Source organism: Rhizophagus irregularis, chromosome 23 (genome assembly GCF_026210795.1).
Source record: "Rhizophagus irregularis chromosome 23, complete sequence".
Classification (NCBI taxonomy): Eukaryota; Fungi; Glomeromycota; class Glomeromycetes; order Glomerales; family Glomeraceae; genus Rhizophagus; species Rhizophagus irregularis.
The window spans coordinates 265,022-281,371 of record NC_089451.1 but is presented as its reverse complement, the minus strand read 5'-3'; the positions used below and the strand labels follow the sequence as shown (position 1 = coordinate 281,371).

General features: G+C 27.3%; 5 protein-coding genes across 5 annotated transcripts; 2 read left to right on the top strand and 3 right to left on the bottom strand.

The window, feature by feature from the left end:
- The first annotated feature begins 56 nt into the window (after positions 1-56).
- Positions 57-2,513, top strand: OCT59_015028 (uncharacterized protein). Its single transcript, XM_025322501.2, has 8 exons — positions 57-296; positions 370-541; positions 635-693; positions 781-846; positions 981-1,118; positions 1,195-1,282; positions 1,387-1,524; positions 1,591-2,513. Exons 1-8 carry the CDS (start codon positions 189-191, stop codon positions 2,223-2,225), a joined length of 1,404 nt encoding a protein of 467 aa, XP_025166102.1. The 5' UTR covers positions 57-188; the 3' UTR covers positions 2,226-2,513.
- A 25-nt stretch (positions 2,514-2,538) lies between these two features.
- Positions 2,539-4,291, bottom strand: OCT59_015027 (uncharacterized protein; the record flags this gene model as incomplete). The annotated part of the gene is made up of 8 exons (XM_025322500.2): positions 4,101-4,291; positions 3,594-4,035; positions 3,427-3,521; positions 3,302-3,340; positions 3,044-3,135; positions 2,860-2,975; positions 2,668-2,793; positions 2,539-2,603 (listed from the first exon to the last, which is right to left on the bottom strand). Exons 1-8 carry the CDS (start codon positions 4,182-4,184, stop codon positions 2,539-2,541), a joined length of 1,059 nt encoding a protein of 352 aa, XP_025166101.1. The 5' UTR covers positions 4,185-4,291.
- A 67-nt stretch (positions 4,292-4,358) lies between these two features.
- OCT59_015026 (uncharacterized protein) lies at positions 4,359-5,816 on the top strand. Its single transcript, XM_025322499.2, has 5 exons — positions 4,359-4,760; positions 4,843-4,945; positions 5,016-5,105; positions 5,183-5,324; positions 5,401-5,816. The coding sequence occupies exons 1-5, from the start codon at positions 4,393-4,395 to the stop codon at positions 5,556-5,558; spliced, it is 861 nt and encodes a 286-aa protein (XP_025166100.1). The 5' UTR covers positions 4,359-4,392; the 3' UTR covers positions 5,559-5,816.
- Positions 5,817-7,217: 1,401 nt separating this feature from the next.
- Positions 7,218-7,580, bottom strand: OCT59_015025 (uncharacterized protein; the record flags this gene model as incomplete). The annotated part of the gene is made up of 1 exon (XM_066139718.1): positions 7,218-7,580. The coding sequence occupies one exon, from the start codon at positions 7,578-7,580 to the stop codon at positions 7,218-7,220; it is 363 nt and encodes a 120-aa protein (XP_066002567.1).
- Positions 7,581-8,495: 915 nt separating this feature from the next.
- OCT59_015024 (uncharacterized protein) lies at positions 8,496-9,635 on the bottom strand (the record flags this gene model as incomplete). Its single annotated transcript, XM_066139717.1, has 1 exon — positions 8,496-9,635. One exon carries the CDS (start codon positions 9,633-9,635, stop codon positions 8,496-8,498), a length of 1,140 nt encoding a protein of 379 aa, XP_066002566.1.
- Positions 9,636-16,350: the final 6,715 nt, after the last annotated feature.

Here is a 16,350-nt window from a genome sequence, read left to right as displayed (position 1 = left end):
GAAGGACAAAACAATGGCATAATTAAAAAAGTGTTTGTTTGTGTAAATTAGGAGTGAACGTTAAATTTTTGCCACGTTTTCATCTCCAATTTTTTATGAAATAAATATAAAGCTCATTCTTTCCTTCCTTTTTTTTTGATAAAAAAAAAGAAAAAATATTATTACAAAAATAAATAAAAATTGATAAAATGAAAATACGTGGTATTTTTCTCGCGGCTAGTATTTTAACTTTATCAATTATCACTTCAGCTGAAGTATATTTAAAAGAAACGTTTTCTGATGCAGATTGGGAAAAGGTACCCTTTTTTTCGTGGGCAAATTAATTTTTTTTTAAAAAAAAAAAATTTTTAAAAAAACGATTTATTTTAGCGCTGGATACAATCACAACATCGAGATGATCTTGGAAAATTTACGGTATCTTCAGGAAATTTTTATGCGGATGAAATAGAATCTCGTGGATTAAAAACATCTCAAGATGCCAAATTTTATGCAATTTCGACTAAATTAAATAAAGAATTTAATAATACTAATAATGATCTTAGTAAATATATATATATTTATATACGCATTTTTTGATTATTTTTAAATTATGATCAAAATTCGAATAATATTTATTTTCCTTATTAAAATTTAGTCGTTCAATTTTCGGTTAAACATGAGCAAAATATTGATTGTGGCGGTGGTTATGTTAAGGTATGATTTTGATTCACTATTTTATTTCGGGGATATTATAAACGAAATTGTGATTAATTGTAATTTTAATCTTTTAATTCCGATTAGCTTTTACCACCCGACTTTGATGCTCTTAGTTTCAGAGGAGACTCTCCATATAATATCATGTTTGGAGTAAGTAGCCTGCAAAAAAAAGGAAAAAAAAACTTGGAAGAATTTAATAGGATGGATAAGTCTACATTACATCATGTGATGATATCAAACTTCAAACATGTGATTTATTAACGCAAAAACAAATTTTTTTATAGCCTGATATTTGCGGATCAGTCAGAGTAGTGCACCTCATTATAAACTATAAAAATAATAATAAAAAACTTACGAAACAAATCACTGCGCCTTCTGATCAATTAACACATTTATATACCTTAATAATAAAATCTGATCAAGTGAGTATTTGATTTATATTGGTTTTTAATGCTTCATATACATATTTTTGTAACATAATAATTTTTAATTATTTAGACTTACACAGTATTGATTGATAATAAAGAAGAAGCATCTGGAAAAATGGAAGTAGATTTTAATTTACTTCCTCCAAAGGAAATTCATGGTTAGTAGTCCGCTTTTTTTGTAAGAATTTGAACCTTTTGGTTTCTGATAAGCATCAAGAAACAAATATTTTCTTTCTTATTTTTTTTTTGAACATAATTATAGATGCAGAGGCAGAAAAACCCGCTGATTGGGACGAAGAACCACTAATTCCAGACCCTGATGATGAAAAACCAGATGATTGGGTAGATGTACCAAGAACAATTCCTGATCCTAAAGCCGAAAAACCAGATGACTGGGATGGTAAGTAAAAAATTCGATTGTTTCTTTTTTTTCCTTAATTTTTTAATAAATTTATCTTTACTACAGATGAATCGGATGGAGATTGGGAACCACCACATATATCAAATCCAGAATTTAAAGGAGAATGGGAACCAAAAATGATAGAAAATCCAAAATATAACGGAACATGGTATACACCAGTTATACCAAATCCTGATTATAAAGAAGATAAAACACTTCACGTATTTAATACTTTATATGTTGGTTTTGATTTATGGCAAGTTAAAAGTGGTACAATATTTGACAATATTTTAATTACTGACGAAATTGAAGTGGCTAAAAAATTTTCAAATGAAACTTTTGTGAAATATCGTGATGCTGAATTAGAAGCCAAAAGAAAATTAGATGATTTAGAAACTGGAAAGACAAAATCAGAAAGCGAGAAAACAGATAAGGAAGATAATCTTGAGGAAGATAGTGAAAATGATGAAAATGATGACATTGTCGACTTAGATGTTGAAATTGGTCCAGGTGGTCAAGTTAAAGTAACAAAGCCTGATGATTTGCCACCAGCACAAGATAATAAATCAATTCAAGAATCTACTACAACATCGGAATCGTCGCCTTCACCTTCTTCAACGAAGGATGAAAACGATGAACTTGATAAGTCTTTCAATGAATTTGAAGAAGAAATAGGAATACATCGAAAAGATGAATTATAACCATATCGGTTTTCTTAATTTATTTTTAATGAATTTTTGATAAAAATTGTCATTGCAAATCTTTAATTGTAGCCTTATTAATAAATTTAACTTGGTTTAAAAAAAAGAATTAGTTATAAAAAAGAATTTTATTCGTGCAATTAATTACAGTAGCTATGTACTTTAGCAAAGCTCTTTCCCTTGCAGACTATTTTTCCCTTGCAGACTAATCATTATTCTCCTCTATAAGAATTAAGATTAATTGTTTCTTGATATATAATTTAAACAAAATTAAATTTTTAGATGATGTAATTTTTTTTTTTTTGAATAATTGTTATTGAAACGCGACATCAAACCTCTCTGCCACTACTTTACCGCCACCACTTGCAAATCCGGTTCCTAAAAAAAAAATTTAAAGTTGGTAAATTTTCACAAAATTTAAATACAACAAAATGTATGTTACCTTCTCCTGACATATCAACAATATCTTTGTCCCTGCATTTAATATCGCATACGAAACATTGTTTAGTTTTTCTAACAAACTTATCAACACATATTTTACAAATAACATGTCCACATGGTTTAATTACTGAAAGATTGACAGAAAGGTTAGAAAAATATTAATTATGAGTATTACTAGAATTTGAATACTTACAGCAAATTTTTAGAGAATTTGTTAAAGTTTTACGACACGAAGGACAAATTAAATTTGTTTTTTTAGAAGTAGGGTCTTTATCTTCTGTAAACTTTGTGGGTATTAAAGTTTTCATGCTACAAAAAAGTAATGAGTTTAGTAATTATAGCAGCAAATGAAAAATATTACTATAAGTATAACATACCTAATTGGATGTTCCGGATCAGAAGCAGTACACATTGTTTGTTGTCTTGTCTGTTTTACTTTATCTGGATCTGCAGATGGAGTGAGTGAAGGCTATTTGAAAATCATAAATAAATACTAGTTAGAAAAATGATGTTCCTGATGAAATTTTGGGGATGAAATTCATCCTGAGAGATAAATTTGACATCATTTTCTGATTTTTCTATAAAAACTAAATGTCATAGGCAATATAGGCACCTTTCATATACTATATACATACCAGCCAAAAATTAGGTAATTTAGGTTTCGACGCGAGAATCTATAGAAAAAATAATAGTTTAACAATATATATAAATAATTTTCTTAAAACAAAAAAAAAAAAATAAAAAATAAAATTATATTTACCCTTTCTTCTTCCAATTTTTTTAATGCTTCTTCTTGGTCCCGTTTTGCTATGGCTGTAAGTTCTTCATCATCAAGTTGAAATTTTCTTTTTTTGTCTAAAGATTAACAATTCAATTAATGATCCATTCTAGAAAATATTAATTACACTTATTTAATTAATAACATACTATTAGATGACGATGATCCAGTCCATTCTATAGCTTTAACACCTTTTACACTTTCAGGAGACTTTTCAAAATCTTTCTTGCTACTGTTTTCATTTGTTGATGAAGATCCATTGGTAGACCCATTCTTCGCTTTTATCCCCCCCTTTTCGCTACTATTTGTCGCTGTAATCGGTGTAATTTTAACTTGTTGTCTTTCAAACTCTTGTATCACGGCTTCTTTAGCTAATTCAGCCTTTCTTTTAGCTTCCTCTTCTTCATCTTTCGCTTTGGCTTCTAATAATTTTTGTTGACGTAATATTTCTTTTTTTTGTGCTAAAATATTTTCTAAAATACACTCTTTACAGTATAAATGACCCTGTGTACAACAAACCGGCTCTCGAGCTCTTTGAAGACATAAATAACAAGCATCACATTCTCTCATAGAGTCTCGTCCTAATCGTTGCTACAAAGTCAAAATTTGATTGTTAAAGGACGAAAAAAAAACTGGGAGAGATATTTAAAAATTACCTTTTTTGTCCCATAATCTAAGGCTTTACCTTCTGCATAGGTAAAAAACGAAAGTGCAGTGTTATTTTTACTGTGTCGGGGCATTTCTTTTATTTTTTTTTGAAGAATTGACCTTCAAGTATATCTTTAAAAACAAAGTTGAGTGTCTTTGGTCCAGCACTATTTGTAAAATAAATATACGGCAGGTTTCTTGTAGTACAGAGTGGCATGCATCCGCATCCGCATTATACAATTGTAGATCAATAATTCACTTTGGTCAGCTTTAGTACAATAATACAATAATATTTTTCAAATGTTTAGATTTATTACTGATAACACTTTTAAATCTTTCGCATTTCTAAAGTTACGAAATAATTTTACAGTTACCTCATTTAGATCTTTATTTATAGGGTATAATATCCCGCATAATACACAAAATAATTTCTCAAATTCAATATTAAGAACAAGACAAAATAATGGTTATTCAAAAAATAAATATTTGTTATCAAGATATAATCATGATATACCAAAGGTTCATAGACATTGTTGGAAATGTAGTTCGGAAATAGACTACCTTTCAATTCATTGCAATAGAAAAGATTGTGGTGTTATACAAAGTGTATTTCCTAATGATGTTACTTATTTTGAAATATTAGGTGCTGGAAATAAAATTAATGGACAGTAAGTTTAATTTTACTTTTATAAGAATTATTATTATCCTTTGGAGAATATTGACTTTTATTATCTCTTAAATTGATCTTAGATTACAACCAACATACAATATTGATTCTGGTCAATTAAGAAGAAACTTTTTATTACTTCAACAACGTGTACATCCTGATAGTTATAGTACAAAAGAAGATCGAGTAAGTAAATTTCTCTTCCTAAAAAATTAAACAAATAGAAATTTTCTTATTAAATTATAAATTATTTTAGCAAGAGTATAATTACGCATCACAACAATCTTCTTTAATTAATAAAGCTTATCAAGTATTACGAGATCCTCTCTCTAGAGCCAAGTATATGGTATTGTAAATTATTTTAAATCTTTATAGAAAAATTAAACTAAATATGTTTAAATGAAATTCTTTTCTTTTAAATAGCTTCAGTTGAATAATATATCAATTAGTGAATCTGAATCATTACAAGATCAAGAATTATTAATGGAAATTTTAGATGTAAGAGAACAATTAGAAGAAGCCACAAATGAAAATAATGTAAAAGCTATTAAAAATGAAAGTGAAGGTAATTAAACATCTTTAAGAATTTAAATCAATCAGCTTACAGAATTAACAGGATTAACTTCTTGTGAATATTACAGATAAAATTAATAATATTATAGCAGAATTATCACAAGCTTTTAATTCAAATGATTTTTATATGGCAAAAGAATTGACAGTAAAATTACAATATTGGTATAATATAAGAAATGCTACTATAGATTGGCAACCAGGAAAACGTGTTGAGATATTTCATTAATAATAATAATTCTTATATTATTAACATATATATATATACTGTATATAAGAAAATTTTTATTTTCATACCGGGGGATACCAGTATCCTCCCCCAAATTTAAACTCTGAGTTTTAAAATATTCAAATTCTGATTTAAAAATTTTCCTTTATGTCTAGTTGGATTTGATATTTTAGAAACATCAATCTCATGTTCAATTTGTTTGTTATTTTCATTCTATACAGACAATTGTTGTTTAATAAAGTCTTGCAAAAGCTTTTCAAAAACCTTGTTTGAGCCATTTGTAATTGCTAAATTCAAAGCTTTCTTACAAAGTTCAAGACCATATCCATAAAATTCTCTTTTTAGCAGAATTATTATAAACTTCTTCCTCACAAAATTTTTTCTAACATTTCAAATATTTTACCTGAAATTGGTATAACTTTGTCTTCTATTAATTTAATAGGGAATTCTTGTCTTTTATCAATCAACATAAGACCTTCTTTAGAATACCAATAAGAATTTATCAATCTTATATCAAAAAGCACATTTTTTGAATAAATCATTACAGAAAAAAAGTACCTGCAAATGAAACTGAAATGTATTAAATAAAGACATATAAAGTAATGTGTATTATCATTAAGTAATATTACAAATTGAACATACTTTATTGTACTCTAAATACATTTAACTACCCAAATTTCTTCTACTTTACTTTTAGCATAATCTTATAATACCATACTGAGTAAAATTTTTAGCTCTTTATAATCATTTTCTATAAATCTGATATTATAATAAGGATTTATCAAATCTGTATTATTCATATCTTGTATTAATATTTTATATAGCAAACTTCCAATATTTGTTTTTGTTGCAAAGCCAATGAATTTAAAGTAATATACTTCTTTCATATATCATCAACCTTCATAAAAATTATATTAGAAATATGAAAAAGGCCTACTGTAGGATTCATATTACGAAATTCTTGTAATCTTGCATATTTTGTTTCATTTTTTAGTTACAATTCAATTCTACTACAAAGTTTAAATAATGTATTACTTGAATTTGCTTTCAATTTTATAATCTGATTTATACTTTTCACATGTTGTGTTAAATAAATGTTTGCAGAAAATTTTGCTTAGTAAATTCATATACTTAGCATTTTTTTGTTAAATATATACTTATTTATTAAATCTTCTTAATGACAATTAAAATCAAATATTACATGAAAGTTTTGTAATATATAAAAATCAATAAATTTAATCCATTTTTCATAAAGGTTTTTTTTAATTTTTTTGACCAAATTTTAATAAATATGAAATATATAGTATCTTGTTATAGTTTGGAAATATTGAGTACTTATAGCTACTTATATAGCAAAATCAGCATTAGTAAAATGAATATATAACTAGTTGAAGGTTATTTATAGCCAACATTATTTGTTTGTTTTTTTTTTTTTAAACTTTATTATAGATGCGATCATATCCTATTATAATCACGCTTACTTAATACTTACATATATAAACTTACAAAATATAAGATAAACAAATACATATAAGAATTAAGCATTATGAAATAAGACTACTTTTCATAAAAAACAAGTCGACCTGTCACCTAAACGATCACATCATTGTTAAAAACCATGATGCGACCTCAAATTCAAAGGTGACTGTCATGATCTACCTAAAAATTTGCCCAATGACCGCCACGATGGAATGCCAAATCATTCCATTTATTCCAATTACTTTCTAACATATTACAGCCAACATTTTTAACACCCACTTCAGTGCATTTACTATGCGACTTAGCTTTTTTATCTTTAACGCTAATACCGTACCGCTTTTCTTCCTTTATTTGTAACTCGTTCCTTGGTTCCCAAATAAGCACTTTGAATTCTAATAAAACTCTCCCAGTTATTTGTTTCAGTACCTTATACAACAATTTTTCTTCAGTTATTTTATAGCACCTTAATAATTCTATTAACTGACAACTAACTTGATTCTTCATTAAAAATGTAAAATCATATAAGCGTCCAATATCCCACATACCAAGCTCATTAATTTTAACTTTTAATTCTTGTATATCTATATAATCTCTTGAATACTCCTGTATAATTTTAACTAAAAAAATTTTTAATCGTCTACACTATACATGTAGCTGAAACCTACATGAAGCTGGACAAGGTTTCAGCCTTTCAGTAATTTAATTATAATAAATTATTAAAAACTATCTAGAAATCCATCCGAAACTTCAAAGACTTTATATTATAGTTTCGGCTGGATGTAGAGATTAATTTTTATCATTTTTTAATAACTTAATTTTGATTTAAAGATGTGGCCAAAAATCATGTGAAAAAGTTTCAGCTACAAGTATAGTCTACACGTCATAAATAACGTGCATGTATGATTCTTTCTTTATTAAAAAAGCTGTATGTACATACTATCGAATATAGAATGATGAATACGTTTTATAATTAATTCTTTAAAACTACTAAAAGAAGTCTATATATTTTTCTTTCAAATAAAATTTGCCATATGTAAATATAATCAAATATGGAATGGTGTGAAACTAAAAATAAATTCAATAGACAATCTGTCTATATATTTTTCTTTCTAACCTAATAGCCTTATGTAAATATTATCAGATAAGGAATGATTTAAAATCTAAAAATAATTATTCATTTTTTCTCTATTGATAATTTGTTTCTACGTAATTAACTATCCAACAAAAGAAAATAGAAAAACAAAACAAGAATAACTAATTACTTATTAATACTTTCTTAATATCACGCACCCTTTATCTTACGAACTTTAATATCGCACTGATTCTTTACGTAACTGTAAGAGACATTATGATCACATCTTTTTTCTTAACTCCATCATGAAATATCTTTAAAGTATCAGTCTTCGACACTATTTAACCCCCTATGAAATTCATGCTTTGTAATCGGTACAAATTTATTTAGTATTTCTTGCCAGGAAGCATATTTTCCTGTTCTCTAATTTCTAGCTCTTGTAAATTTGTGGTAATATTATCTACCATAAAATTCTTACCAGCACTCGTTACTTGTTCAGCCACCTCAATATCTTCTCGTTCGAAAGTAGCTTCTTTTTTCTTTCTTAATATAAGAAAATATTCACTGTTGAAGGAATGATTAATAAAAATATCATCTTTCAACATGTTGTATCCTGATTTACTTGTAACTTGGTCAAACAAAAACTTCAATTCCTTGTTTGATATATAATATTTCTTAAGAATATCACATCTTCGTTTCAATCGATGTTTAGAAACTACTGGCTTTAACTCAAATCTATTATTAGTGTAATTCCATTTATTCTTATGATTTTTGAGGCTATTTGTAAACCTCTTTTTATACTTCTCTTGTTCTTTCATCGTTTTGAACTGTTTGTTAATAGCCAAATTCGAATATGTAACTAAATAGTTACCTGTGCCACTATCCATTGAAACCTTTTTTGTATAAGTAACGCCTATGTGTTTACTTACTATTTGTTTACTTTGACAATAAATTTTAAACGTATTTTGCATGGGAGGTGTAGGTATTACTATCACCTTTGAATGACAATTTTGGCATACTTTTCTATTGTTTGACATTACATAAGCACAGACATTACTACAAAATGAACATAGAATATAGAATCCCAAATACCATGTTCGTTTACCATAACTAAATTTAATATAAGTTGTAGTCTGTCTATTCTTTTCTTGTTTCTTTAATCTATTTTCTATCGCTATAAGTTTATTCAATAGTAATTGACGTATTCTATAAAAATACTTATTTCTAGCATTTAAATCAATAGGCAACCCGCAAAATACATTCGTCAAGTATTTTGAAATCCTGTATTTAGTATTCATCATAGGCTGATCTGAATTAATCAAATAAGGCTTATCATATTTCTTTGTTATATGTCTATTGTTGGTAATAATCGTCAATATATCTTTCTCTTTCTGTAATAAATCCACATGCAAAAGGATATAGGACTTTCCTTTTCTGGTGGAATATAACGTATCAGCCCCTGTGTACCATTTCACTTTTTCTGGATGGAAAAAAGTATAGCCGATAAAAATTTCTTTATTCAGCATCTTTAATCTGATTGGTGCACTGTATTTACGCCTTCTTTTGAAAAAATTTTGCAAGAAAACAAAACTTTTATGTCTTTAAAGGACTATTAAGCCCTTGTGAACTTGTTCGAACTAAAAAGAATGATAATGAAAAGTGTGTTGTTTCAACCAAGGAACACTTTTGTCTTAATACTGAAGTGCTATTTTTCTAGTAATTTAACAAGAAAAAAGCGTAATATTTCTTGTGTGAAAAATGGATGTGAACGGTACAGGAAATAGTTCTTTATGCAAAGCCTATAGCCAACATTATTTGTTTTAAGATCTATTCATATATAGAGACAGTTTTATCAAAAACAATAACTATTATTACAATATGGCTTTGTTAATCTGAATTAACTACAATAAAAATACTTAAAGACATTGAATATTTATTAGTATTACATGTATTATTATTTAAAATAACATCATGATATTGTAATTATAAACATTTTTGTTCAAATGACATTTAAAAGATCCTAAAAAGTCTATTGTCAATACCTTTAAAATCAATATTAAAATATCAATTAGAATTATTCTGTTGTAATTTTATAAGATATTCATATAAAATTATAGTATCATTTTTAATCTAAGCATCAGTTTTCAATTTATGTATTATATTATAAAGATCTTAATAATAAATTTCTTGATCTGAAAATTTTTTCTTAAAATTCATTTTAAAATTGTAACATCTAATTAACAATTTTAAACTAAAAAACAAATCTTTTCTTTTATATCAACAGGTATTTTATATAAAGATGAAACAAATTGATAAAGTAATTTTTGATTATTTAACATATAATTATATTTTTCAACAAATTTATTAATAAAAACCAAATTTGTCATAAAATGTCTTTCATGACAAATTACTTTTAATCTCATAGTAACAGGTCAGTCTTTTTCTTTAAAAAGAACAGTATGTTAATAATATTTAAATTTATTCAGAATACCCTATTTTATTTTACTTTTATGAATATATTGTATTACTTTAACATTATCATTATTACAATAAATATGATTGCGCCTTTATAAAGAAAAAAAAATAAAAAAATAAAAACCAAATTTGAACATTTTTTATATAAAGCATTTAACAAAAAATATATTCTATATAAGTTAATTTTTACTTTTAATTTTCTGTAAAATTAAGCTTTTTTTTAGATTCATATTTACCTTTATAATGATATTTGTAAGTTTTTTGAGCATATATATTATTTTCTTTTTTAACATAAATAATTTTTATTTCAAATCCCATTTTAATTACATATTATTTTAAACATTACTCAAAAACAAATAAAGTAAAAGTTTGCCTACTATACAATTTTTTTAAAGAATTATCTTCAATTTTATCTTCATTTTCAACATCAGTAATGTTTTAGGAGTATAAAATCTTTATTTTCTGTAAATAGTAAGGATTTACATGAATCCTTTTCACCACCATTCTTTTCATTGAGATCTGTATTTGATTTATTTCTTTTCTCCATTATTTAATTCCAATTGGTTTAATTAAATTATTATTTTTAATTAAATTATTTTATTATTGTTCACTATATATGTATATTACAATTTCATCATATTTGACTAAATGTAATTTTTTTTTAATGATAAATCATTTAAGGAGTCTATCTTATTATTAGATCACAACTTCATTATATCGTGAATATTTCTTTTCTCCATTATTTAGTATTTTAGTTTCCAATTGGTTTAATAAGAATATGTTAATTTTACTATATTTAACTAATGATAAATTATTCAAGGAGTTTATCTTATTATTAGTCAAAGCATATTTACTATAAAATATCATATGCTCATGCATAATCGCGTCTCTTTAAACTTTATCATGATGTAATACACAAGCTTATCATATATGAATAATAATAGCTCTACTGTTTTTTTTTTCATTTGCAAACAAACTTCTTTTTTTCAATTCTTTGGTAATTAATATAATGAAATAAGTCTTCTTTATTATAATTCACAAAAAATACAAATTATTTATTTCTTAAAAAAATTATAATATTATGGATTTCTTTTGAAATTCACATATAAAAGAATGGACCTATAGTAACATATTAGAATATTATAATAATATTGTCAAAGATGATGATGAAAAAGCTTAAAAGATTATATGGAAAGACTTAAAAAACTTCAAAAATAATTCTCTTGATCACTCCAAAATAAAAAAAGTGAATAATATATTAAATAATTGGCAGGTGGGTAAACTATTTTTTAATTGTAAAAATATTAAACAGTGTGCAAATTTTCTTGATTATATTTTGGTTAATCCTTTTATTTTTTTTAGGCATAAAAAAGAAACCTTAAAAGAAATAAACAGATAATACAGTTAATTTCTAATGATGAAAGTATGGCTAGTACAAGTTTTGATCAAGTTAATTTTCTTTTAGAACTAAGGTTACTTGCCGAAATCAAGTAGTTTAGTAGGCCAAGACCGAAACTTTTTTAAAACCGAAAGTTTAGGCAATTAAAAGTAAATTTGCCGAAATTATACAATGCCGAAACTTTTACCGAAAGGCCGAAATTTGGCCAAAATTATTGGCCAACATTAATACTATAATTCTGGCCGGAATAATGATCGACATGTAAATTTCCTTTTATGGAAATTTGTGTAACATTTGTGCGATACATTTCTCCGATTTTACTGGGAAACAAAATTTCCTTTTTGGAAATTTGTGTAACGTCACGTGATACAATATCATAATTTCGGCCGAATTTTAATTTTGGCCAAAATTAAGACCGAGTTTTGGCCTAATTTCGGCATTTTCAGCATTTGATTTTATTGGCCGAAACCTTTCGGAATTTCCTTTTTAGTTTCAGCAGGCAACCTTATTTAGAACATGGACAAAAATGGAAGGTTTTTTTACTTAAACAATTGTTAGTTCAAAATTCAATACATATACGAAATCAAATAAATTCTTCACCAGATTGTAATGCAAATGGTACTAATACTATTAACTATAGTAAATATACAGTCAACTACTTAACTTCCTTTATAGTTACTCCCGTTATAAACACATTTTACTATATTATCAGAAAGTTACGGAAAAAATGTTCATCAAATGTACATCGGTCACTTAATGTACATCATAAAGAAACGCTGAATATTAGACCCTGCAATGTACTACTGATGTCACAATATTTGATGTTCATCGCCAAATCAAAGATATTCATTACCTGTATATTATAATGTATTGATATACATGTTAAAATATATATTAATAAACACATTTATTAATGATATTAAAATACATTATTATACTATCATTATACTATACAAATGTATTACAGTCAACTCTCTTTATAGTCACACATTTGGGACAGTTCATATTTGGTGATTATAAAGAGATGTGACTATATAAAAAATTTCTTATATTAGTATATCATAATTCTGGCCAAAAATTAATATAATTTTGGCCAAAATTATACTTAAAATTTATTGTATACAGTCAGACCTAAGGTTGCCTCTTCAAAATCCTACGATTAGTTTCGTCAAAATTTTACTATAGATTTATTATAGTTTCAGCAGAGTTTCAGCAGTTTCAGCATTTATAATAAGTTTCAGCAGTTTCGCCATTCTCCAAAGTTTCGCCAGTTTTTTAATATAATTTTAATATAGTTTTAGCAGAATTTCGCTTTTCGGCGAAACGCCATCTTGCCTAAACCCCTGTGCTTTCTCGTGCGTTAACCGTCAGACCTCTATGTACCGATATCCTATGTACCGATAATTGCCTGTACCGATAAATTTTCTATGTCCCGTTTCACAATTAATAAAAAATTCTCGTTGTACCGATATTATATATGGTTTCACGATGTAACATGTACCGATACTTTTCTTTGCCCCTTTATAATTAATACATAGTAAGATGTACAGATACTTTAGGTTATACTAGTATTAATTCAGGTCAACACTATGAATTTGGCCAGAGTTAACATAAAGGTTCCATCCAAATCACATGACATTTTAATATATTAGCTATCCAGAGTTTACATAATGCTGGCAAGAATTGGATTTTGGTCCGCATTATGATTCGCTGATGACGGTTATGTAACAATAATTTGATATACCGATATATTTTCCCCAAAACAACAGTATCAGTACATAGAGGTCCGACTGTAGTAACTTCTTCAGTATTAATCGTAGAGAGATGATCTTACCACCATTCGATTCGTCTTAATGAGATGGTTCTAATAGTATAAAATACATCAAAATCCAATCATTAGATTAATTTCTGAAATTAAAAAAATACTATTAATAGTTTTTGTGTAATAACTCTACCAATATTGATCCTAGAGAGATGATCTTACTACCATTTTCGATTCGTTTTGATGCAACGAATTTAATGGTATAAAATACATCGAAATCCAATCACTAGATCAATTTCCAAAATTAAAAAATATTATTAAATAGTTTTTAAGTAGTAACTCCACCAATATTGATCAGTGATCACAGAAAGATAAGCTTACTACCATTCGATTCGTCTTGATGAGGCAATTCCAATGAGCTATTAATCGTCTTTTTACAATACTAGGTACTGAGATATTTAGCAAAATGTTAAATGGCGCAGTAAATGTAAATCAAGAAATATAATAATGTCGATGCTTAACATTTTGTTTAATAACTCGTCAGCCAGTGATCGGAAAAGGATAAAACTACACCATTCGATTCGTCTCAGTGAGACGATTCTAACAAGCTATGATACATCTTTGTACGATTATTAGATGTCAAGTTATTTAATATATTCTTTATATAACTGTGATTATAAACGGTTCTTTTTAATATAAGATTTTTGAGGATAGGTGTGATAGTGACTATAGATAGATTGTGACTATATAGGATAGATTTTAATAATAAAGTGTTTTGAATATTCAACTGGTGTGACTATATAGTAGAATGTGACTATAACGGGAGTGACTATAGAGGGAGTTGACTGTACTTCTCTTTCTCTTTCCTTTTTAGCTAAACAAGCGCACTCTATGGTTAAAGACATGGCTGCTCTTTTTGGTTCCAAGAAATTATTAGCGCAACATGTAGCCTATCTTTATAATACTGTTCTTCTTCCAAGATTGGAATTCTGTCAACAAACTACTCTTTTTTCAGAAAGTACTATCCAATCGATAGTTAAACCTATGTTCTCGGTTTTTAGGAAAAAAGCTGGCCTTATTGCTACTATCCCATTGGCTTTGCTTTTCTTAAAACTCCTTTTCACAATCCAAAATGCTTTTTACCGATTTCTCTCCTCTCATATGGCCTCTTGGCAAAAAATATTTACTCATCCTGATTTTAAAAAATTTGCCAATTTTGCTATTTCATACCTTCAAGGCTATTTGGGTGCAGAAAGTTATCCTACCACCATCAACCTAGAACTATGATCACAAATTGTTTCTCTCTGAACGCACACCTTGTTTAATTCTCTTTTGTTCTCTTCATGAATTAATATCACATGGTCTCTTCCCTTCCGACCTCTGAGACGTGATTTACAACCTGCTATGCCACTCTGAACTATCCTACCACAATCTATTTTTCAAACAAGTTGGAAACTTTGGAAAAATTTGAATATTTTTGTTCTCGTCCAGTTAGCTTCTCCTTGTGGACGTCATCTCATAAGTTGGTCTGATCTTTGTTACCTTGGTATTGTTGGCCGCAAAGAACGGATTCCTACTTAGTTTAATTTTATTAAAAACAATTTTCTTTCTTCTTCTTTTTCTTCTTTGTTTTTGTCTTTATATTTTATTAACTTTTCTTTTATGTTAGCTTCACTTTGTTTGTTAAATGATACTGTTAAAGATTATCATTTTTATTCTTAATGGGCTATTAACTTTAATATTGCTACTCAAACTTTATCTGTTGGCCATGTATGTGTCACTTACAAAAAACAAGACTTTGCCATTATGTCACATTGGCTTCCTATATCTACTTTGGCTGATGAACGCTCTTACAACCCTTGTCCTGGTTGTTCTTACAATGTATTTGCTTTATCCAAAAAATCCGCCATTAAACAGCACTATAATAGCGAAAAATGCTTCTTTAATGTCAAATTATCTGAGACTACCAGATATCCTTCAAAGAATGCCAAAATATTTGCGGCCTATCTTCCTATAACTTTGTCTACTTCTTGGAGTTATGCTACTTCTTTGGCTTTTGCTCACTTGAAAAAATTACCGATTGCTTCCTCTACCATATCTCCTTCACCTTTCATTATGGATGATGATGATTTTGTATCAACTTTACCTTTCTTTGTGCAGACTGTGTATACAGATGGCTCTTTTTATCATGCTAAGGATTCTTCCCCACCTTCTATGTCCTCTGCTTGGTTAGAACTTGATGATGATGGATTTATATTAGACTTTTTATCTCTGAGTATTCCTTCATATTTTCCTTCAGCTTTACATTCTGAAATTTTTGCCGTTATATTAGGATTATATGCACTTTCTCCTAGTTCTTCAATCACAGTTCACACTGATTGTAGTCAACTAATTTCATTATGGACGTGCTTTGTTGATGCTTTTTTTTCACCAAAACTGCTTCAACAACCCAACCATCTTCTCTGCCTTTCTATTTGACATCTCCTTAAAGATCGTGATTTAAAGGTCGATTTGGCTAAAGTCCTTGCTCATGATGATAATGCGTATAATAACCAAGTGGACTTCCTAGCAAAAAGCGCGCATTCATCTTTACAACCTACTTTTC